Genomic DNA, 23,828 nt, shown 5'->3' with positions numbered 1-23,828 from the left:
CATGATACTCTATATAGAAAACCCTAAAGACTCCACACAAAAACTATTAGAGGGGCTTTCCTGGTGGTGCAGTGGTTGAGAGTCTGCCTGCCGAGGCAGGGGACACGGGTTCATGCCCCGGTCCGGGAAGATCCCACATGCCGCGGAGCGGCTGGGCCCGTGAGCCATGGCCTCTGAGCCTGCGCGTCCGGAGCCTGTGCTCCGCAACGGGAGAGGCCACAACAGTGAGAGGGCCGCGTACTGCAAAAAAAAAAAAAAAAAAAACTATTAGAACTGATAAATGAATTCAGCAAGGTAGCAGGATACCAGATTAATATACAGAAACCTGTTGCATTTCTTTACACTAACAATGATATTATCAGAAAGAGAAAGTTTAAAAAATCCCATTTAAAATCACATCATGTGAAGACCAGATACTATAAAACTCTTAGAGGAAAACATAGGCAGAACACTCTCTGACATAAATTGCAGCAAGATCTTTTTTGATCCACCTCCTAGAGTAATGGAAATAAAAATAAAAATAAACAAATGGGACCTAATGAAACTTAAAAGCTTTTGCATAGCAAAGGAAACCATAAACAAAGCGAAAAGACAACCCACAGAATGGGAGAAAATATTTGCAAATGAAGTGAACAACAGGGGATTAATCTCCAAAATATACAAACAGCTCATGCAGCTCAATATCAAAAAAACCAAACAACCCAATCAAAAAATGGGCAGAAGACCTAAATAGACACTTCTCCAAAGAAGACAAACAGATGACCAACAGGCATATGAAAAGATGCTCCATACAGCTAATTATTAGAGAAATGCAAATCAAAACTACAATGAGGTATCACCTCACACCAGTCAGAATGGCCATCATCAAAAACTCTAAAATAATAAATGCTGGAGAGGGTGTGGAGAAAAGGGAACCCTCCTCCACTGTTGGGGGAGGATGTAAATTGGTGCAGCCACTACAGACAGCAGTATGGAGGTTCCTTAAAAAACTAAAAATAGAACTACCATATGATCCAGCAATCCCACTCCTGGGCAGATATCTGGAGAAAACCATAATTCAAAAAGATACATGCACCCCAGTGTTCACTGCAGCACTACTTACAATAGCCAGGACATGGAAGCAACCTAAATGTCCATCGATAGATGAATGGATAAAGAAGATGTGGTACATATATACAATGGAATATTACTCAGCCATCTGCAGCAACATGGATGGACCCAGAGATTGTCATACTGAGTGAAATAAGTCAGACACAGAAAGACAAATATATGACGTCGTTTATATGTGGAATCTAAAAAAAAGGGTACAAATGAACTTATTTACAATACAGAAGTAGAGTCACAGATATAGAAAACAAACTTATGGTTACCAGGGGATGGGGAGGGGGATAAACTGGGAGACTGGGATTGACATATATACAACATCTTATAATAAACTATAATGGAAAAGAATTTTTTTTTTTTTTGCGGTACGTGGGCCCCTCACTGTTGTGGCCTCTCCCGTTGCGGAGCACAGGCTCCGGACGTGCAGGCTCAGCAGCCATGGCTCACGGGCCTAGCCGCTCCGCGGCATGTGGGATCTTCCCAGACCGTGGCATGAACCCGCGTCCCCTGCATCGGCAGGCGGACTCTCAACCACTGCGCCACCAGGGAAACCCCAGAAAAGAATTTTAAAAAGAATGTAGATACATTTATTTATACATATATATGTATAGATATATACATTTATACATAACCAACTCACTTTGCTGTACACCTGAAACTAACACGATAAATCAACTGTACTTCAAAAAAAAAAACAAACCCCAGATAATCAGATAAAAGAGCCAGAAGATTTAGAAGATTAGAGGAGAAAGAGTGCAGGTATAGTGAGAAAAAAATAAGGAAAAAGTATTATGGTTCAGGCACTAATACTTCTGAAAAAGGAAACGTACAATAGCGGGGATTTTTGCATACCCACACACAACAAGGAAACAGGCTGCCCAGTTTTTCTCTTAATGCAACAAGCCACTCATGCAAGATCAGAATGGCGGGGGTTGGGGGGCGTTGAGGGGGCACTTATTGAATATATGCACACAGTACAGGAAGGGTCTAGGTCAGTGAGGGATGAGAAACCCACAAAACTTGTCCAGGCCAGAGGGCTGGAAGGGGGTCTGGGGCTGAAAAATTTTTGGTGTCTGCTGCTCAGATAACTGAGAATGAGAATCTGGAGAAAACTAGGTCCTGAGAGATTCCAAATTTGTCAGGAAGTAATAGCCAGAAGAATAAATGAACCCTTGGTAAAAATTTCACAAGCCTAAAGGATTCAAGGGAAGATTTAAAACAAAAACCAAAAGAAAGCAACCAAGCAAAAAACCTTAAAAAACAAACCAAACCAAAACAAAACAAAAATATGGATGAAGGGAAACAGAACTGCTTGGGTTTCTGTCCTTGGTTATGCAAGGCTCTTCTCTGTTGCTGCCCACACCCCACGCCTCTACCTTGGGATAAGAGCTAAGTAAGTTCCAACCTTCTGTAAAGTCAACATAAGAGTTTTCCTTGGGGATAAAAGGCAGCAGAGAGGTGTCCAAGAGCTTGGCTCACTTATCCTTCTCAGTCATCTGTTCTACAGAAAGCCACCGGCTCGCAGGGGTTGAAATGCTGTAATATTGACTAGAAACGGGGAAATGGTGCCGGTAGAGAAAGGAGCACCTCAGTTAAAGTCAAACCTTACGTGTGGGGATACCTAATTGGACCTTCATTCCCTGGGCTCAAAGAGAACACTCCTCCTTTCACAAAGCAGGATTGGCAGCAATTAACAGCCAGTGGCTCAACTCCTCGTACTGTAAATGTGCCAGTACCCAACTAACAAGCCTTCATGCCCCTCCCGCCAACAATTCAGAGGTTCATGATCCAGAAAGGATGAAGTACTTCAACCAAGCAGTACAAGCCTCTCCTTCTCTAAGTTGAGAAAGGGGAATAAATTGATGACATTCCTTTCCACTTCCGGAATTGCTGAAGGTCCACAATACCTACTCTTGAATGCAATATATATATGTTTTCAAAAGAATGAAAAATGCTACTGACAACCCCATGCATTTGCAACTCTGCAAGCATTTCAGGCAAGACAAGAGTAATATATGATACAATTTCTTCCTCCTTTGGATGCAGACTTGCTTGACCTACCTTAGTGAAAACAGTACAAACTAAAATTTTAGTACAAACTATTGCTTCTAGTCAGTCATCCCCAATTAGAAGGAGATCTGCAGTACATACATTTCTCTTACTCTCCCTAATGTATTGAGCAGAAGTTTGAACTCCAAGTCCTCTCCTAAAAGAAATGCCTAGCAATTAACTATTCTGAATGTACAAGAAGTTCCTACCACCCTTCCAGAGCTATCCATGGCCTTCAGCATGAGAATCAAGCTCCTAAGCATGGCATATAAGGTCAAATGTAACTTGTCTGGATCTGAAGACTTCACTTTGCCCCATTTTTCAGCAATGCCTGCAGTTCCCAACATGTGATGCGAAATGCCTATGTGCGACACTGCACAAAGCCCACTCCCACTCCTAGGGCTTCAAAGTTCAAGTTCAATATTCCTCCCCCCATGTCCACCCACTCTCCATGTTAGACCATAAAGCCTGAGACCCTGTTCACTAGCAGCAATTTATTGCCACTGCCTATGACTGGTGAACAACAAGAAAAAGAACTCCCCAGCCAACACAACTTCAGGATCCTCCCTCCAGCATATAACTGAATTTTGTAAGGCCTAAGTTTGAGTTTTTATCATTTTCCAGAAGACCGTCAGGCCTAAATCTACAATAGTTCTAATTTTACTGGTCCAATTTTATTGATCATCATTATCCTGTGGTGTGCTAGAGCCAGGTCATATGCCGACTGTGTTCATCTCTGCCAACTCTGTGTTCAGTGACTTCATGTTGGTAGCTTGAAATTGGTCACGGTGGTAGTATTTACACCATGAAAACTGGCAAAGTCTACAACTCAGGGCTTGACTTCGTTTTCTGGGGGAAAACCCAGTTGTGAACCATTTACCACACCACACTGTTATCCCTACAATGATCTATACTTCCTCTCCTTTAAAACCCAACCTCCTTTTCTTCCAAATATTCAATTCAAATGATCAGAAAGTCACCTGTACACTCAACCATTTCATGTTTTGTTCCCTATACCTCCTGCAGGAGAGGATACATAAATTTTCAGGATCTGGTGGCAAATGAAAATGTGGGCTTCCATGTTCAAAAATTAAGAATTTCAAGATAATGAGAACAGAGCATTAAATCAAGAACAAGGCCTTTCTAAGTGTGGGGACTGCACAGGTCACATGCCCATAAAGTGATCCCTGATCTTCTACTCTCTTTTTTTTTGGCCGTACCACATGGCACGTGGGATCTTAGTTCCCCGAGCAGGGATTGAACCCAAGCCCCATGCATTGGAAGCTCGGAGTCTTAACCACTGGGGAAGTCCCTGACCTCCTTTTTTTAAACATTCACAGAATTTTTAAAAATTAATTTATTTATTTTTTATATTTATTTTTGGCTGTGTTGGGTCTTCGTTTCTGTGTGAGGGCTTTCTCCAGTTGCAGCGAGCAGGGGCCACTCTTCATCGCGGTGCACGGGCCTCTCACTGTCGCGGCCTCTCCTGTTGCGGAGCACAGGCTCCAGACGCGCAGGCTCAGTCATTGTGGTTCATGGGCCTAGCTGCTCTGTAGCATGTGGGATCTTCCCGGACCGGGGCACGAACCCGCGTCCCCTACACTGGCAGGTGGATTCTTAACCACTGCACCACCAGGGAAGCCCTGACCTCCTATTCTTAAGTGTAAGCCTGCCCTCCCCTGAGGATACTGTTTCCCATCTATCTCTGCAATAGGATGGCTACTTATTCTCCCACACTTTAGGATTAAAGGTAGGCTGCTATTTTATTTGCTCCCCTTCTCAATGCCTTTGCAAATCATTACTCTTCTATCTTCTTTGTAAAAACCTCTTCTCCTTTGCTATCTTGCTGCACAATACTTCAACTCTCATCATAGCTGTCATCTCTCAACTTACTCATTACTCCTCCTACTTTACTGATGGCTTTGACATCTGGATCTCAAAATTCCTCTTCACTGCAAGTCTTGCCTCAAGAGTAAACAGATTAAGAGGACAGACTCCGGATAGAATCAGACTGCTGGGTTCAAGTCCTGGTACTACCACATATAGCTATGTTGCCATGTTCCTTAACCTTTCTTTTCCTGAGTTTCCTCATTTATAAAATAAAGATGGTAATAGTAATTCACAGTATTTGTTGCATAGATTAAAAGGGTTGATTCGTGTACAGGGTTCGAAATAGTACCCTGACATAGTACTAAGTACATAGTACTTACTAATAGTAGTAAGTACTCAGTAAACATTAGCTACTACTGCTGTCATCATTACCATCATCCTTATTAAAGTCTATCTCAATGTCTACATGGATAACTCATTCAACATGTTCTATGAGCTTCCTGTCACCAATAAATTTCTTCTCTGCTCTACCCCAGCAACTCTCTTCCATAGCTTCACCCTAGATCCTCTAATCACCATATCTTCTCCACCTCCAGAATATTAAATTCAAATATCTCACTCTCTGACGACTACCTTCTGTCCTTCCAGCACATTTACCTGTCCCCCTATATCTGCTTCCCATCATCGAACCTCTGAATGCCAGACTCCTCTACTGAATCTCTTTCAGCCCCTCCTATTTTTGTCTCTTTTCCTTTCTTCTTATATCTCTCTTTCATCCACTCTCTTGACAACAACCTCAGTCTCAATGCCCCAATTTCCTTCTATACAAAACTGGCAAAGTTCTAATCTTGGATGAATCAAACTATCAGGCTTTTCTTGACAGGGTTGCTGAGAGCTACTGAGGAGAATCATACAACTATAATTATAAATTCATGGTCTCCACCTTCAATGACACCCAGCAATCTTTCTATTTCCTTACCTAGTTTACAATCTCCTACCCCTCACAATGGCCATTTCAGGCCTTTACCACTCTCTCCAGACCTCTCATTTTTCTGCCTACTACCCACCTAACCCCACTCCACCTACCTCTGCTTCTACTTTCAATAAATGATCTATCCCACTTCAGAAAAAACAAGAATGAGATTAGAACTACCACAATTTCCTCCTATCAAACCTAAAAGTCCACCTTAGCTGCATCTATATCCACCCATTTCTTCCTTCCTATCACAATGAAGGAGATGTCTCTCCTCCTGCTTAAGGCTAATCTTGTGCTCTGGATTCTTTTTTGTTTTTTAATAAATTTATTTATTTATTTTTGGCTGCATTGGGTCTTCATTGCTGCGCACAGGCTTTCTGTGTGTGTGCGTGTGTCAGGCACTGCCTTTTTAAAAACTTTTTATTTTGCAAAGTTGCAAACATAGTATAGAGTTCCTAAATACTCTTCACCTTGTTTCTCCTAAGGTTAACATCTTACATATATATTGAAGCCAGAAAATTAACATTCATATAGTACTGTTAACTAATCACCTTATTTGAATATTGCCTGTTTTCAGTGGAAAAAGTCTTTTTTCTTGTCCATGACTCATCCAGAATCCAACACTGCATTTAGTTGTATCTCCTTTGTTCCCTCCAGTCTATGACAGTTCTGTCTTTCTTTTTCATGATCTTGACATATTTGAAGACTACTAGTTTTGTAGAAGGTCCTTCCATTTGGGTTTTTTTTTTTAACATCTTTATTGGAGTATAATTCCTTTACAATGGTGTGTTAGTTTCTGTTTTATAACAAAGTAAATCAGCTATACATACACATATATCCCCATATCTCCTCCCTCTGTGTCTCCCTCCCACCCTCCCTACCCCACCCCTCTAGTTGGTCACAAAGCACCGCGCTGATCTCCCCATGCTATGTGGCTGCTTCCCACTATCCATTTTACATTTGGTAGTATATATAAGTCCCTGCCACTCTCTCACTTCGTTTCACCTTACCCTTCCCCCTCCCCGTGTCCTCAAGTTCATTCTCTACGTCTGAGTCTTTATTCCTGTTGCGCGGACTTTTTCTCTAGTTGCGGTGAGAGGGGGCTACTCTTCGTTGTGGTGCGGGGGCTTCTCCTTGTGGTGGCTTCTCTTGTTGCGGAGCACAGGCTCTAGGCACGCCAGCTTCAGTAGTTGTGGCTCGCGGGCTCTAGAGCACAGGCTCAGTAATTGTGGCACTCGGGATTAGCTACTCCACGGCACGTGGGATCTCCCGGACCAGGGATCGAACCCGTGTCCCCTGCATTGGCAGGCGGATTCTCAACCACTGCGCCACCAGGGAAGCCCTGTGCTCTGGATTCTAACCCACCTGCCTTATAAGGCATGGTTCTCAAAGTGTGGTTCCCAGACTAGCAGCATCAGCACTCTAGGAACCTGTTACAAATGCAAATTCTCAGGCCCCACTCTAAACCTACTGAATCAGAAACTTTGGAGCTTGGGCCCAGCAATCTGTTTTGAACGAGGCCTCCAAGTGATTCTGACACTTGTTAAAGTTTGAGAACCTCAGCTCTGAGGGAGTATTTATCATTTATCCCCTTTCCCGTATCTTCAACTGCCTTCTTTAGTGAGATGGTTCCCTTGCCTGAAGAGCCTCCTACTTGATTGCTCCATGTACATTCTTGCACTTCTCCAGTCTACTCACCACACAAAACATATCTGATCATTTCATTCCCTGCTTAAGATAAACTAATACTTTAAGAAGGCCTCAAGGTTCTGCACACCTCTGAAGCCTGTTCTTTCTCCACTAGCTCTCCTGCTCTGTCTGCCAAGCAAGACCAGTCTCTCCCAACTTCCTGATCTTCCAATTTTCTAGGGCACCTAACCAACTTTGAAATTGTTATTCCTTCTGCCTGAATTACTCGATGCCTGTTTCTTTTCCGAATTCCTACTTCTACTTTAAGTCTCAGCTTAAGCTTTCCTTACTTAGGGTGGCCTAACTTTACCCCTCAGTCTCAGTTAGGTCTCTGTTAGATGCTCTTAGAGCACTCCACTTACCCTCTCATAATGTGCATCAAGCTTATAATTATTTATCATAAACGTCACGTCTATTTTCCTTGTCAGAGGGTAAGCTCCGTTAGCGCAGGAATCATGATCTTATTTGCTATAATATTCCTAGTGCCTTGCTTTTAGTACAGGACCTTGCAGATAGCAAATGTGTAACCAAGCCTTTGCATACACTGGATCTCCCTCCAGAATGTTTTTTATTACCTTTAAACCCCTAGTGAAATCCTCCACATGCTTCAAGAAATAAGTTAAGCATCTCAGTGAAGTCTTCCCTGTACATACACATCACCTGCCTGCTCAGGAGGATCGCTTCTTCTTTTGTGCTCCTACTGTTCCTAAATCAACTAATGCAATAATTATACACTATCATAAATACCCATCTTCATGCCTGAGTCTCCACTAGACTGTAAACTCCCTGAGGGCACAGATCATGTCTTGTTTACCTTTATCTCTCTAGCGCTTCGAAAAGTACCTGACATTTATAATAAATGTCCATAAATGTTTATGGGCATGTTGAACCTAACACTGTATCTCTAATATTGCACTGAAAGGTTTTTCCTTAATATTAAATCTGGGTTCCAATTCTAACTTTGTTATTCATTAGCTGTATGATCAAATTGTTTAACCTCTTTGGGCCTCAGTTTCCTCACTAGTAAAACGGGGCTAATAATACATACTTGGAAATATTGCTATGAGAATTAAACAAAATGACATAATATAACGATTAGCACACACAGTGCCTAGCATGCAGCAGCCTCCCTAGTATGGCTTCAACTTGATAGAGACAACTAGGACAAAACAAATACAAAAATAAGTCACAGCAATCAAGGGAGAACGAGCACAGAGTGATTCATTCCTTTTAATCATTCGCCCAGGAAGATCAACAATGAAGAAACATAATAAGCAGAATAAACTCTACCAGTGGTATCTCCCTTGGCATACAAAGCTTGGTAAGAATTCACCCGGGACCTCTTGGCTAATGGCCACATCCAGCTCCCCAGCCCGGCAGGTCAGGTCTTCATCTGCAATACCAGGCATGGTTACTTCAGAGTTGAATAGAAACTACCTCCTAAGGAATGTGTTTACAGGAGGGAGATGGGGGAGGAGGAGGAGAACTTGACTGCAACTACATCAATCAAGTGTTCTGCAATCTGGCAGAAAACACTGCAGAATTGTTGGTGGAGACTAACGCCCACACAACTGCACTCACCTGTAGCCAAGAGCCAGCTTAGACTAGATAATGAGCAGCTTTCTGCTTTTACCAAAACAGTGGTCAGACTTGCACGGAATGAACGTCTCTAAGGTCAAATTACCGTGAACATCTGGGCAGCAGCACCTACTAAGATGACACCAAGCAGCTTTATACATACACTCCTCAGCCTAGGAGCACCGCCCACAAGCACCAGCTTCATAGCTCATGTATGCGCCAAATGTAAAAGCAGATTAAACAGTTTCTTTGCTCCTTATTCATAATATGCTTACCTCTGCAGAGCTAGTGGTATTCAGATCACCTCGCTCATTCATTTTAGAAGGCTGTGTCACTGTAGCTACTTCTTCACTGGGACTCTCTCTCTTCCGAAGCTTCCTGATGAAGCTCTGCTGGTCACTGGAAGATAAAGTAGGTCTGAGTGGAGTTCTGGGTGGGCTCTGCCTCCTCCAAGATACCCTGCTCCAAGCTAGCCCCAGAATATGTGGAACATCATCTTCAGGTAGAAAGTCCAGGTCATCTGCAGTTTGGAATTTTTTTAAAAACACCAGCATAGAATTGGAAGAGTCTGTCCTAAAAGCCTGGCAGCTCTGGGGCCTGCTACAGTCTGCCTGAATGCACATCCCTTCTAACCACCAAAAGGCATGACAGGCAGAGTCCTGGCAGCAGGCAGCCCAACATGTCTGCAGAGAGGGGGTTCCTTCAAGAAGCCAGAGGTGATTTTCTCCCCCAGATCTCAGGCCAACTCCAAACTGTGTCTTCGCCTGCTGGCACCTGCTCTCCTTGGCATCTAAAAACAAAGAATGAAAACATTTTAAAATGAAATAAAAACAGAGACTACAGCTCTGTAAAGAGTCCTGAATTCTAACATTTGAGGTTGAAGATTGGTTTTTAAGAGGGTGGGAAAGCTGTCTAGTAAGTGGAATAAAAGACACAAAAGAGAGAGTTTTTTGGCTCAGGATATTTTAGCTTGTAGAAGTACGGCTCCACATTCATCACTGGCTCCCCTCCTCAATGAGTCCCTTGCATGTAGACCTTTTAAACAGAACTCCAGTTCATGAAACAGAAAAAACAAAACAAAAGAGCTCTTCTGATGGAAGTGTACTGAAGGATGGGGGCAGAGTCCCACCACTTGACCTCACATTCACCTCCAAGGCATTTCTCAGGGACAGTATGAAGATTATGGGACCAGAAGAGCAGCCAGCTGAAGAAGATGGAGTACTCTGCCCACTGAACTGGCAGCAACACAAACTGAGTACTCTTGATCTACTGCAGGATTCAGGTTCATCCATTCTCTAATCAATGGTTTACCAAAGTCAGGTGGTTTTGCATATCACAGCATCAACCAGAGCAGTAGTCAGTCAAGCTTACCAAAAATTTTAATCATGAGAGGTATTCTGCTAGAATGAACTTCTAAGTTCTAAGCCGTGTCATAATAAGAAATATTGGAGGCTAACACAACATTGTAAAGCAACCATACTCCAATAAAAATTAATTTAAAAAAAAGAAAAAGAAATAAAGGAATAGAAGTACAACAGTGACATACTGTGGTTAACCTAGATAACATGGTCCAAAATTCCGGCTAACGTCGCTTACAGATAAACTTTTGAGCCATTGAATGTTTTCAGGCATGGTATTGATTTTCCTGAAATATCACCTCATTTCTGTTTTCTTAGATGCAATAAAGTCAAAGCATGGTCTGAATTAAAGTTTTTATACAGAGTTCATTTTAAGGTTTTAGTTATATAGGTGTCTGTAACCAACTATGGTCAGGGTTATACAAACCCAGAACCAGGATGAGGCAAGAGAGATGCCTCAGGCACACTCTTAGAGGAGTCATGTAAGTGCAGGGCTGGCCTACCCTCACCGTTTTTTTTTTTTTTAAATATTTATTTATTTGGTTGCATTGGGTCTTAGTTGCAGCATGCGAACTCTTAGCTGCTGCATGTGGGATCTAGTTCCCTGACCAGGGATCGAACCCCAGCCCCCTGCATTGGGAGTGCAGAGTCTTAGCCACTGGACCACCAGGGAAGTCCCAGCTTACCCCCATCTTGAGAGTGAGTGTTTCCTGAAATTCATACCCTAGGTACCTCTTTCTTCACCCTAGCCCTAGCCCTGGGGTTATAGCATAAAATTTTATTGTAGAATTACATATAGAAAATATATAGTAGAATCAAACCACTGAACAGATGGATAGTCATGTCTACATGTACACATAACTGAAAAAGGGCTAAGACTGACTAAAGCAACAACTGGATAATCTGCCAAAGCCATCGTGACTCCCAGGAAACAATTACTAAATGTGGACACCAGTCAACTGAGAGATAAGAGAAAAACAGGCAGCCTTCTGGATTATGGAGTCAAGCACTATGGAAGCCAATCTGCCACTGTTCTTTCTTTCTTTCTTTTTTAAAATTTATTTATTTTTTATTTATTTTTGGCTGCGTCGGGTCTTCATTGCTGCACGCAGGCTTTCTCTAGTCGCGGCGAGCGGGGGCTACTCTTCGTTGCAGTGTGCATGCTTCTCATTGCGGTGGCTCCTCTTGTTGCGGAGCAAGGGCTCTAGGCGCGCGGGCTTCAGTAGTTGTGGCATGTGGGCTCAGCAGCTGTGCTCGCAGGCTCTAGAGCACAGGCTCAGTAGTTGTGGCGCACAGGCTCAGCTGCTTCATGGCATGTGGGATCTTCCCAGACCAGGGATCGAACCCGTGTCCCCTGCATTGGCAGGCGGATTCTTAACCACTGTGCCACCAGGGAAGTCCCTGCCATTGCTCTTTAAACAAAAAGAGAGAAACATGGGCTCCAACCTAACATCAGACAAGACAATTTAGAGGCCAGAAAAAAATAGAACTTACTTAAGAAAAGATGAATAAATAGAAACTATGAAAAAAATGAAGTTACCAAGAGCTATGGAAATGCTCATTTCCTCATCCACCTTCCTAAAATGAATCTTGGTAACAGCTGAGTGTACAGAGTTTGTTGAAATCAGTAAATTGTTACATCAGTAACTACTTTCAGTTATCTTTATATCAACTTTCCATCATTCTTCTCAGAAAAAGTCTCTCATATTTAATATAGTGAAAAGGTCCACAAAGATGAAAATAGCTTGCAGTTTTCTATAAGCCACTATTTTATTTAATTTTTTTAATGTACTGTAACCTCCACTTCTGCCCTTGAAGGAGAAATTGCCATAGGACTTGCTTTCCTACCATGAGAAACTAGAAAACTACACAAAATATATGCAACAATTGTTTTTGGACACTGAACAACATGTGGTCTGGGGCTGTGATCCCAGAGAGAAAGGAAATAAACAAGGGTGAGCCCTAGGACCACCTTGGCTTTCCATTTACAGGCTAGGCATGCTGCAGACTGTGTAACAGGAAGAACCCAAGCAGAGTAGGGTGGTCTTGCTGAGTTGAGGAAACAGAGTTCAGGGTGACTATGATAGCTAGAGACTACCAGAAAGGAGGAAGCTACACAGAGAAAGACCTCCAGACAGTTGGACAGTGGTTCCCTTGGTATAATACTAATTTACACCAAGTGTAGGTTAAAACTGCATGAAAGTTTAGAAAGTATTTTGAACTAAATGAAACTGAAAACAGAACATATTAAAATTAGTGGGATGCAGTTAAAGCAACGTTTAGAGGGACATTTATAGCTTTAAATGCTTATTTTGGAAAAGAAGAAAAGTCTAAAATCAATGATCTAGAAAGACACATAGGGAGAATGCCATGTGATGACAGAAGCGGAGATTGAAATGATACAGCTGCATGGCAAGGAAAATCAAGGACTGACAGTGACCACCAGAAGCTAGGAAGAGTCAAAGAAGGATTCTACTCAGAGTCTCAGAAGGAACCAACCCTGCCAACACCTTGATTTTGGACTTCTAGCATCCAGAACTATTGGCCTAAGCAGTGTTCTCTGCCCTTGCATGGAAGAATACTTCAGAAGACAGATGGCTCCAAGACTACCAAGAGCCTGGATCTAGGGATTCTTGACATTTGGGGATGAGGCTATGGCCTCTACCCAGATTGAATGAAGATATCTGGATGCCATTCAATGGACATGTACAGAGATATGATGTTGGAAATCTATAGGAATCTGTTGTTATGGGGCTTTTCTCTCTTTCAAACCAAAATTAATAGCCCAACTGGAGCAAGGGGCAGAGCCCTGGATGGAAGTGTGAGAAGTTCCACCAGGTACCTGTGCAGTCCAGGTGTCCTGGTTTGAAAGAAAGATGTCAGCCCTAAAGCAAAATACTTCTGAACCGTCTGCTCTGAAAGGGCAAACAAAAAGTGTCATAATTGATATAGGCCTGAAGTGGGAGGACAGAAGCTCCATAGAGAAGTAGTACTATAATGTAGGAAAGTCTTCAAATTCCTCCTTTATTAGACACCAGAGATATCATACTGGTAAGAAATCCCATAAACATAAACAATGTTTGATAGCCATTATGAGCAGCTCATTTCTTTTAATCATCATAAAATTCACATAAGAAAACAACTTTATAGATGTACTGAATGTGGGAAATTCTTCAAGAAGCACTCAAAATTATTAATCATTAGAGAATTCATTCTAGAGAAAAACCCTATAAATGCAATGCATGTGGAAAAGCTTTCAGAAAGAACTCTATCCTTTTAGGTCATCAGAGAATTCAGACCAGTCAGAAACCCTTACAAATGTAAAGACTGTGAGAAAGTCTTTGCTCAGAAGGCAGCCCTTACTCATCATGAGAGAATATATAGTGGAGAAAGGCCTTTTATATGTAATGAATGTAGGAAAACTTTCAGGGATAACGCAACTGTGTTGGAACATAAGAAAATCCATACTGATGAGAAACCATACTGGTATGATGAATGCAGAAAAGCCTTTAGGAAGAGCTCAACTCTTATTAATCATCAAAGATGCATACAGGAGAGAAACCCTATAGCTGTAGTAAATGTGGAAAATCTTTCAGGTATACATCCTTTGCTGGACATCAGAAGACTCATAGTGGAAATAAACCCTACTGATGTAATGACTGTGGGAAAGCCCATATGAAGAGCTAGCTCAGTTTTTATTGGACATCAGAAAAGCCATACCAGAGAAAAGTCTTATAAACAAAATTAATATGGGAAGATTTTCCCCAAAGTTCAGCCCTTAAACAACAAAAGATAATTCATAGCAAAGAGCGAGCCATGAAAAGTAGTTATTGTGGTAAATCACATAGAAGTAGTTTATTCCTTCTGAGCATCAAAGAGAAGACATTCAATAAATTATACATCTAACAAAAATATTCTGTGTACCTCTATCCCAGAGAACTTCCCACTTGTGAGGACTTCATTATAGTATAGTTTGTACTGTAAAATATTTGAAGAACCTAAATGTCTATCAATATAGAAATAGTTACTACAGAATACTATATAGCAAGTGAAAAGAATTAGGTAGAGTTCTATATACAGCCAAAGAAATATCCCCATGATACCTTGTTAAGTTAAAAAAGCAAGTTGCAGAAAATTTATATATTATGGTCTTATTTATATTCTTTAAAATGAAGCTTTTTTGTTTGTAGATATATGCATTCAAAAAGATCCGGAAAAATAAAGGCCAAACTTTAACAGGAAAAAAAACAATGATCTTATGCTTTCATCATAAAAGACAGAAAAAAAAAGAGTAAAATATATCCAAGATAAGCAGAGAAAGGAAAAGATAAAGATAAGAGTAACCACTGAAACAGAAAACAAACAAAAAACAACAGAGAAAAATCAATGAAACCAAAATCTGGTTGTTTGAAAGGTCAATAAAACTGATAAAGCTCCAGTCAGACTGATGACAGAAAAAAGAGAAAAGTTACAAATTGACAATATCAGGAATGAAAGAAGGGTTATCATTACTGATTCATCAAACCAGGGGAGCCAACTATGGCCCAAGGGCCAACTCCAGCTGCTGCCTATTATTGTAAATAAAGTTTCACTGGAACATAGTCACATTCATTTATTTATGTATTACCTATGGCTGCTTCTGTTCTAATGGCAGAGCTAAGTAGCTGCAATAGAGTTATCTTAAGACCAGTAAAGCCTAAAATATTTACTGTCTGGCCCTTTAAGAAAGTTTGCCAACCCCTGGTGTAAGAGCATATACTTTTGTTTGACTTACTATTTACTATTGAGTAGAGCCTAAATTTAGATGTTAACTTATAGAAGGGATAAGTTCCAAATGACTTTGATTTTTATAGAGATGCAAATTATTTCTGTCTGGTGTGAAAGATAACCTCAAAGCTTAAACTAATAAGGCGCCCTGCCCTTACTTCCCATCTAGCTATTATCCTTATCTCCTTACTCATTCATCCATTCAAAAAAAATTTTTTTTTGGCTTTTTTTGGCCGCACTGAGCAGCATGTGGGATCTTAGTTCCCTGACCAGGGATTGAACCCGAGCCCCCTGCAGTGGAAGTGCGGAGCCTTAACCACTGGACCGCCAGGGAAATCCCCAACAAATATTATTGAACATCTGTTTCATGCTAGGTATCTCTTTGATGGAGCTTATAATTTAGATGGGGGAGACAGTGATTAAATAGACGTAATAAACATAGAACTGCAAACTAATGGAGTGCTATGAAGGAAAGGAATTCAGTCTTTACAGAATAAAGGTAGCTAACTTTGGAACTTATTTATCAGATACATTATCATATATGTGACATGATATCAAAGATAGTTACTGTACATTGTTTGATGAAAAATACTGGAAATAACTTAGACATCCCTCAACAGAGAACTGGTTAAACAAACTAAGGAAGATTTATGCAGTTGCTGGGATGAATAAGGCCACTCTCTATAGTCCTGATATGAAATGATGTCCAGGAAACATTAAAACATTATGTGGAAAAAGAAAGGTGCATAGCAGTGTGTACAGTATGCTACAATTTGTGTGTGGGTAAAAAAGAATACAATTGTGTGTGTGTGTGTGTGTGTATATATGCACAGACTATTTTTGGAAGAATATTCAAGAAACTGGCATGGTTGCCTTTAGGACGGGAAACTAGGTAGATGAGAGACTTGTTTGTTCACTAAATACCCTTTTATACCTTTTGAATTTGTACAATGTATATGTATTATATCTGGAAAAATAAATTTTAAAAATATTAAAATTTTCAATGGTTTCACTCCCTTGAATGAATTAAAATCCTTAACATAACCTAAAAAGATCTTGTATGATCTGGACCCTGCCTACCTTTCTAGCCCCACCTTATATCATGCTCTCCCTCCTTCATCATGTTCCACCACCAGACTTCATTCATTCTTCAAATGGACCACGCTCCCTCTCCTAACTGGGCTTTGTACATGCTGCCCCCGCTATTTGGAATTTTCTTGCCTCCTTTCCTTAACCAGTTAACTCCTCATAGGCGGTTGCAGTCAACCATCATTTCCTCAGAGAAGCCTCCATGCTAAGACAGGTCTCTCTAGTACACCCTTTGGGTCCTGTTGCCTCTCTCCTTCAAAGTAATCATAGCACTTATAAAGTTACATGTATTTGTGTGATCATCTGTTCAATGTCCTTCCCCCACAGCTTCACTGTAAGCTCCAGGATGACAGGACCACATCTGGCTTTTTTCCCCCCCTCACCACTGTTATCTCCAATTCTAGCATAGGACTTGGCACATTACATTGTAGGTGATCAAAAACCCTTTTTGAATGAATGCACAAATAAATGCATGTATGCATGAAGGAAGTATTGAAAGAATGAACAAAGGAACTGTCAGATGGCCAGGTATTGAGAGGGTCATACTGAAGACATCCAGGCTGATGGCAGGATTTATTTATTATTATTATTTTTTTTTGGCTGATTGGGTCTTTGTTGCTGCGTGCAGGCTTTCTCTAGTTGCAGCAAGCAGGGGCTACTCTTCAGTGCGGTGGCTTCTCTTGTTGCAGAGCATGGGCTCTAGGCGTGCAGGCTTCAGTAGTTGTGGCTTGCAGGCTCAGTAGTTGTGGCACACGGGCTTAGTTGCCCTGCGGCATGTGGGATCTTCCTGGACCAGGGCTCGAACCCATGTCCCCTGGATTAGCAGGCAGATTCTTAACCACTGCGCCACCAGGGAAGCCCTGATGGCAGAACTTTGAAAAGAGACGAGGCCCATATGCCACAATAAATGAGAGAGGGTGAATGACAGTTGGTAGGTGAGTAATGATTAGGGGTAAGAAGTGTTATAAACCTCAAAAAGAAGAAGTTTTTACATGAAAGTGGAGGAGTAATGTTCAAGAAATAACAGTGAGGAGTCAGCTCCACCTCCAAACTCAGAGGTAAATGGGATATGGGAGAATGAGCAACCACTGCCTGCAGGCTAGAGAGAAATATGTACTTCCCCAAGAGAAAGCCAGGTCTCAGAACATTCTCTCTATCCAATGTCCTGACTGACGAGTTAGAGTATAGAGAGGGTTTAGTAACTCTGTGGATTCTTGTCACAGTTAAAAAGTTAGGAAGGGAGGGGTGGTAAGTGCCAGTGAGTTGAAAAGCACAAATTTATATGGGAACGTCAAATCAGACTCACACACATTGTAATGGTTAGGGCACTTCACAGCAAGAAAAAAAGAAGATGGAAAAATACGATGAGCAACTGACGACAGGAATGGCTGCCTATCCATCCTTGGTATAAAATGGTGAAAGCTTTCAGGCAAGTTACGGAGGATGTCTTACCAATGGAATGCAGGGGAGAGGGGAACATATTTAGACTCCAGGGAAATGGTCAAGGGGATTTATGGAGATTACAAGGTCGAAGAGAAGGTAGCAAAAAATTCGAATTCCCTAGTTGTTACTAGCAGCTCTGGTTAAATTAAGATCTTGAAAGAGGAGGAGATAAAAGCAGGTGGGGAGAACTTCTTTTGCTTCCATGGCTCCGCAAAGAATGTCGCATAAGCTATACAACTATCTGGTAGTATAAAAGAGAAATGTTTCATAACCCAAACATTCTCCCTGCTTTGTGAGGTGACCTGGAAGCCTCAGTTACAGATCTCATCCACTACTCTGGGCTGGAGAGAACATGTTCAATGAGGGAAGGAACAACCTGTGGGTTCATACAGGATGTTCCAGACCCTCCCTACTTCACTTATACCTCTTGATTTCCAAATTCTTAAAAGTATCATTGGGCTTCCCTGGTGGCACAGTGGTTAAGAATCTGCCCGCGAATGCAGGGGACACGGGTTCAAGCCCTGGTCCGGGAAGATCCCACATGCCGCGGAGCAGCTAGGCCCTTGCACCACAACTATTGAAGCCCGCGCGCCTAGAGCCCGTGCTCCGCAACAGAAGAGGACACCGTAACGAGAAGCCTGCACACTGCAACGGAGAGTAGCCCCCGCTCGCCACAACTAAAAAAAGCCCGCACGTAGTAACGATGACCCAACACAGACAAAAATAAAAATTAAAAAAAAGTATTAGTAAAGCTTAGTAATGGGTAAGATCTCTGATTCTTGTGAGTCTTATCTGACAATTTGATCCTTTGTATAAGCTCAAAGGAATAGAGCCTGGGAGAGAACAGATGATCAGAAGCACTTATATCTTCAACAGTGACCAGGAATAACTGACGAGGAACTGATGACAAGTAATGTCTGGGGGAGGTTAGCTGGCTTCAGTGTTGCTAAAAAAATTAATCCCAATAGTTCCCAATAAGGGGAGGAGGTACTCTGATCTGTGAGTTCATATGTTCAGTTAGTGGGAATTTGAGGGGGTTTTTTAAATTAAATGTTATTTAATGTTGCTCCATTATGTGTTCAATAACAAAAATGCGGGAGAGGGAGCAGTTCTTTTTCATCTATTCAGTGGATCATAATTCTTCCTCTTAGATTAAAAGACAAGGGTTCTAGTTTCAGCTCTAGATCTATCATTTACTAGTAATTTAACCTCTGAAAAGTAATTTAACCTCTCTGAGATTCAGTTTTCATTATTGTTACTCTTGAGAAAAAGGATGCATTAGAGGAGGAAGCAGGGAAGCAGTGGAAGAGTCAATATTGGATTCTACAAGTAACTTGGATAAAAGGTAAGATGAAAATAAGCTCCAGTTTTAGATCAGTTCCTCTCCTGCCCACACGGCCATAGCCTGGCTCTGCTCCCAGGGCCTAAACAAAAGTAATACTAAATCCTTATACCAAAAAGGGCTTACAGTTGGTAGAATCTTAGGCTTTTCCTTTGGGAAAGTCTAGAACTCACTGTTAGTAGGAGCACAGAGAAAGCTTACCCAGGGTGAAAACGAAGGCAGAGCCAATCCCTTTCTTTCTAAAGTCTTGACAAAGCAGAGAATACAGGTCTCTCATATGAATTACCTGGAGGATCCCCAAAACAGGAGGCTCTGGAACTAACAATGCTTACTTAACATTACCACCTCTCAAAAGATAGAATTCTAATAATCTGGCACAAAATCTAGACCAGGTTTCATAATTCCAAGTAGCAGAGTAGAAAAGCCTATAGAATATAAGAATTACTGCCAGAAGGAAATTCATCAAATACTTTTAGAAAGCTGTGAACAACTCTGGAAATATTTAGACAGTGCTGTTGCCTCCGGCATTCTTAAATCTCAGGTAACAAGCTTGACTTCTCCAGCTAACTTGGAAACTGTGCTGGCTGGCAACCAAGAAGGAAGTAGAGACAGAATGCCTGCTATCTTAGGAACTATACGGTTAAGGTCATTTGGGAATTCATACTTTAACCAAATTCATCAAACGGTATCCCAGTGGGAGGTCTGAGATAGTGGGAATGGGAGTAGAGGGAAGGCCCCGCTGGTGTTACCTGAAAAGAAAGCAGCTGATAAACCCCCTGGGGACTGGGGGTGGGGGGTGCAGGGGAACCAAGTTTCTGTGGAAAGCTATACACGGTTAGGATATTTTATAGGCAAAATTTGCACGTACTTTTTTCTTGGGGGGGGTGAATTGCATCTTTATTTTCAATTAAGGTATCAAAGCACTTCCACTGATTATGAATATAGGCAATAAATCACAGTAGTATCAGATGTGTGACTTTGTCACCAAGGGAAACCATAGATGTTCTCGTGTTCCAATTGTCACATCTCAAAATAACATTAAAATTACAGTGGTTATCAGACCTAAAGCTACATCTTTTTTGTTATTACTAGAGTACACATACTACTGTATCACAAATTAGGCCTTTGAATATTATGCTAACTGTATATGACAAATTGGTTTATTTTCTATTTTCATTAACTTTTTCTTTTATTGGAGTATAATTGCTTTACAATGTTGTGTTAGTTTCTGCTGTACAATGAAGTGAATCAGCTATATGTATACATATATCCCCTCCCTCTTGGACCTCCCTTCCACCCATCCCCCATCCCACCTATCCAGGTCATCACAGAGCACTGAGTTGAGCTCCCTGTGCTATACAGCAGGTTCCCACTAGCCACCTATTTTACACATGGTAGTGTATATATGTCAGTCTTAACCTCCCAATTCGTCTACCCCCTCACCCCGCTGGTGTCCACGTCTGTTCTCTATGTCTGCATCTCTATTCCTGCCCTAGAAATAGGTTCATCTGTACTATTTTTCTTTTTAAAAAATTCTCTGTCTACCTATCTATTTATTTATGGCTGCGTTAGGTCTTTGTTGCTGCATGTGGGCTTCCTCTAGTTGCAGTGAGCAGGGGCTACTCTTCGTTGTGGTGCATGGTCTTCTCACTACGGTGGCTTCTTCCACTACGGAGCACAGACTCTAGGAGTGCAGGCTTCCATAGTTGTGGCACGCAGGCTCAGTAGTTGTGGCTCGCGGGCTCTAGAGCGCAGGCTCAGTAGTTGTGGAACATGGGCTTAGTTGCTGTGCAGCATGTGGGATCTTCCCGGATCAGGGATCGAACCCATGTCCCCTGCATTGGCAGGCAGATTCTTAACCCCTGCACCACCAGGGAAGTCCTGTACTTGTACTATCTTCCTAAATTTCACATATATGCATTAATATACAATATTTGTTTTTCTCTTTCTGACTTACTTCACTCTGTATGACAGACTCTAGGTCCATCCACATCTCTACGAATAACCCAATTTCACTCCTTTTTATGGTTAATATTCCACTGCATATATGTACCACATCTTCTTTATCCATTCATCTGTCATTGGACATTTAGGTTGTTTCCATGTCTTGGCTATTGTAAATAGTGCTGCAGTGAACACAGGGGGTACATGTGTCATTTTGAATTATGGTTTTTCTCAGGGTATATGCCTAGTAGTGGGGTTGCTGGGTCATGTGGTAGATCTTAGTTTTTTAAGGAACCTCCATACTGTTCTCCATAGTGGCTGTATCAATTTACATTCCTACCAACTGTGCAAGAGGGTTCCCTTTTCTCCACACCCTCTCCAGCATCTACTGTTTGTAGATTTTTTGATGGTGGCCATTCTGACTGGTGTGAGGTGATACCTCATTGTAGTCTTGATTTGCATTTCTCTAATAATTAGTGATGTTGAGCGTCTTTTCATGTGTCTCTTGGCCATCTGTATGTCTTCTTTGCTGAAATGTCTATTTAGGTTTTCCGCCCATTTTTTGATTGAGTTGTTTATTTTTTTGATATTGAGTTCCATGAGCTGTTTGTATATTTTGAAGATTAATCCTTTGTCCGTTGCTTCATTTGCAAATATTTTCTTCCATTCTGAGGGTTGTCTTTTTGTCTTGTTTATGGTTTCCTTTGCTGTGCAAAAGCTTTTTTTTTTTTTTTTTTTTTTTGGTAGGTTCCCTCTATGCCCACTTTCTGGAGAGCTTTTACCATAATTGGGTATTGAATTTTGTCAAAAGCTTTTTCTGCATCTATTGACATGATCACATGGTTTTTATTCTTCAATTTGTCAATATGGTGTATCACACTGATTGATTTGCGTATATTGAAGAATCCTTGCATCCCTGGGATAAATCCCACTGATCATGGTATATGATCCTTTTAATGTGTTGTTGGATTCTGTTTGCTAGTATTTTGTTGAGGATTTTTGAATCTATACTCATCAGTGATATTGGTCTGTAATTTTCTTTTTTTGTAGTTTCTTTGTCTGGTTTTGGTATCAGGGTGATGGTGGCCTCATAGAATGAGTTTGGGAGTGTTCCTTCCTCTGCAATTTTTTGGAAGAGTTTGAGAAGGATGGGTGTTAGCTTTTCTCTAAATGTTTGATAGATGAAACCATCTGGTCCTGGACTTCTGTTTGTTGGAAGATTTTTAATCACAGTTTCAATTTCATTACTTGTGATTAGTCTGTTCATATTTTCTGTTTCTTACTGGTTCAGTCTTGGAAGGTTATACCTTTCTAAGAATTTGTCCATTCCTTCCAGGTTGTCCATTTTATTGGCATAGAGTTGCTTGTAGTAGTCTTTTAGGATGCTTTGTATTTCTGCGGTGTCTGTTGTAACTTCTCCTTCTTCATTTCTAATTTTATTGATTTGAGTCCTCTCCCTCTTTTTCTTGATGAGTCTAGCTAATGGTTTATCAATTTTGTTTATCTTCTCAAAGAACCAGCTTTTAGTTTTATTGATCTTTGCTATTATTTTCTTTGTTTCTATTTCATTTATTTCTGCTCTGATCTTTACGATTTCTTTCCTTCTGCTAACTTTGGGTTTTGTTTGTTCTTCTTTCTCTAGTTCTTTTAGGTGTAAGGTTAGATTATTTATTTGAGATTTTTCTTGTTTCTTGAGGTAGGCTTGTATAGCTATAAACTTCCCTCTTAGAACTGCTTTTGCTGCAACCCATAGGTTTTGGATTGTTGTGTTTTCATTGTCATTTGTCTCTAGGTATTTTTTGATTTCCTCTCTGATTTCTTCAGTGATCTCTTGGTTATTTAGTAATGTACTGTTTAGCCTCCATGTGTTTGTATTCTTTACGTTTTTTCCTCTGTAATTCATTTCTGATCTCACAGCGCTGTGGTCAGCAAAGATGCTTGATATGATTTCAACTTTCTTAAATTTACTGAGGCTTGATTTGTGACCCAAGATGTGATCTATCCTGGAGAATGTTCCATGCACACTTGAGAAGAAAGTGTAATCTGCTGTTTTGGGATGGAATGTCCTATAAATATCAATTAAATCTATCTGGTCTATTTTGTCATTTAAAGCTTCTGTTTCCTTATTTACTTTCATTTTGGATGATGTCCCTTGGTGTCAGTGAGGTGTTAAAGTCCCCCACTATTATTGTGTTACTGTCAATTTCCTCTTTTATAGCTGTTAGTGGTTGCCTTATGTATTGAGGTGCTCCTATGTTGGGTGCATATATATTTATAATTGCTATATTTTCTTCTTGGATTGATCCCTTGATCATTATGTAGTGTCCTTCCTTGTCTCTTGTAACATTCTTTATTTTAAAGTCTATTTTATCTGATATGAGTATTGCTACTCCAGGTTTCTTTTGATTTCCATTTGCATGGAATATCTTTTTCCATCCCCTCACTTTCAGTCTGTATGTGTCCCTAGGTCTGAAGTGCGTCTCTTGTAGACAGCATATAGGTGGGTCTTGTTTTTGTATCCATTCAGCAAGCCTGTGTCTTTTGGTTGGAGCATTTAATCCATTCACATTTAAGGTAATTAGCGATATGTATGTTCCTATGACCATTTTCTTAATTGTTTTGGGTGGGGTTTTTTGTAGATCCTTTTCTTCTCTTGTGT

General features: G+C 40.9%; 1 protein-coding gene across 2 annotated transcripts in view; it reads right to left on the bottom strand.

Moving 5' to 3' along the window:
- Nucleotides 1–23,828, bottom strand: part of KIAA0319L (KIAA0319 like) — a 114,009-nt gene that overhangs the window by 65,465 nt on the left and 24,716 nt on the right. For both annotated transcript variants that reach the window (XM_022575209.3, XM_022575208.3), the window contains exon 3: nucleotides 9,502–10,016. In XM_022575209.3, the coding sequence (XP_022430917.1) occupies nucleotides 9,502–10,016 (515 nt within the window). The remainder of the gene's footprint in view (nucleotides 1–9,501; nucleotides 10,017–23,828) is intronic.

Source organism: Delphinapterus leucas, chromosome 1 (assembly GCF_059928025.1).
Source record: "Delphinapterus leucas isolate spDelLeu-1000000601 "Yukka" chromosome 1, BTC_Dleu_Yukka2, whole genome shotgun sequence".
Taxonomy (NCBI): domain Eukaryota; kingdom Metazoa; phylum Chordata; class Mammalia; order Artiodactyla; family Monodontidae; genus Delphinapterus; species Delphinapterus leucas.
This window is presented reverse-complemented; position numbering and strand designations above follow the sequence as displayed.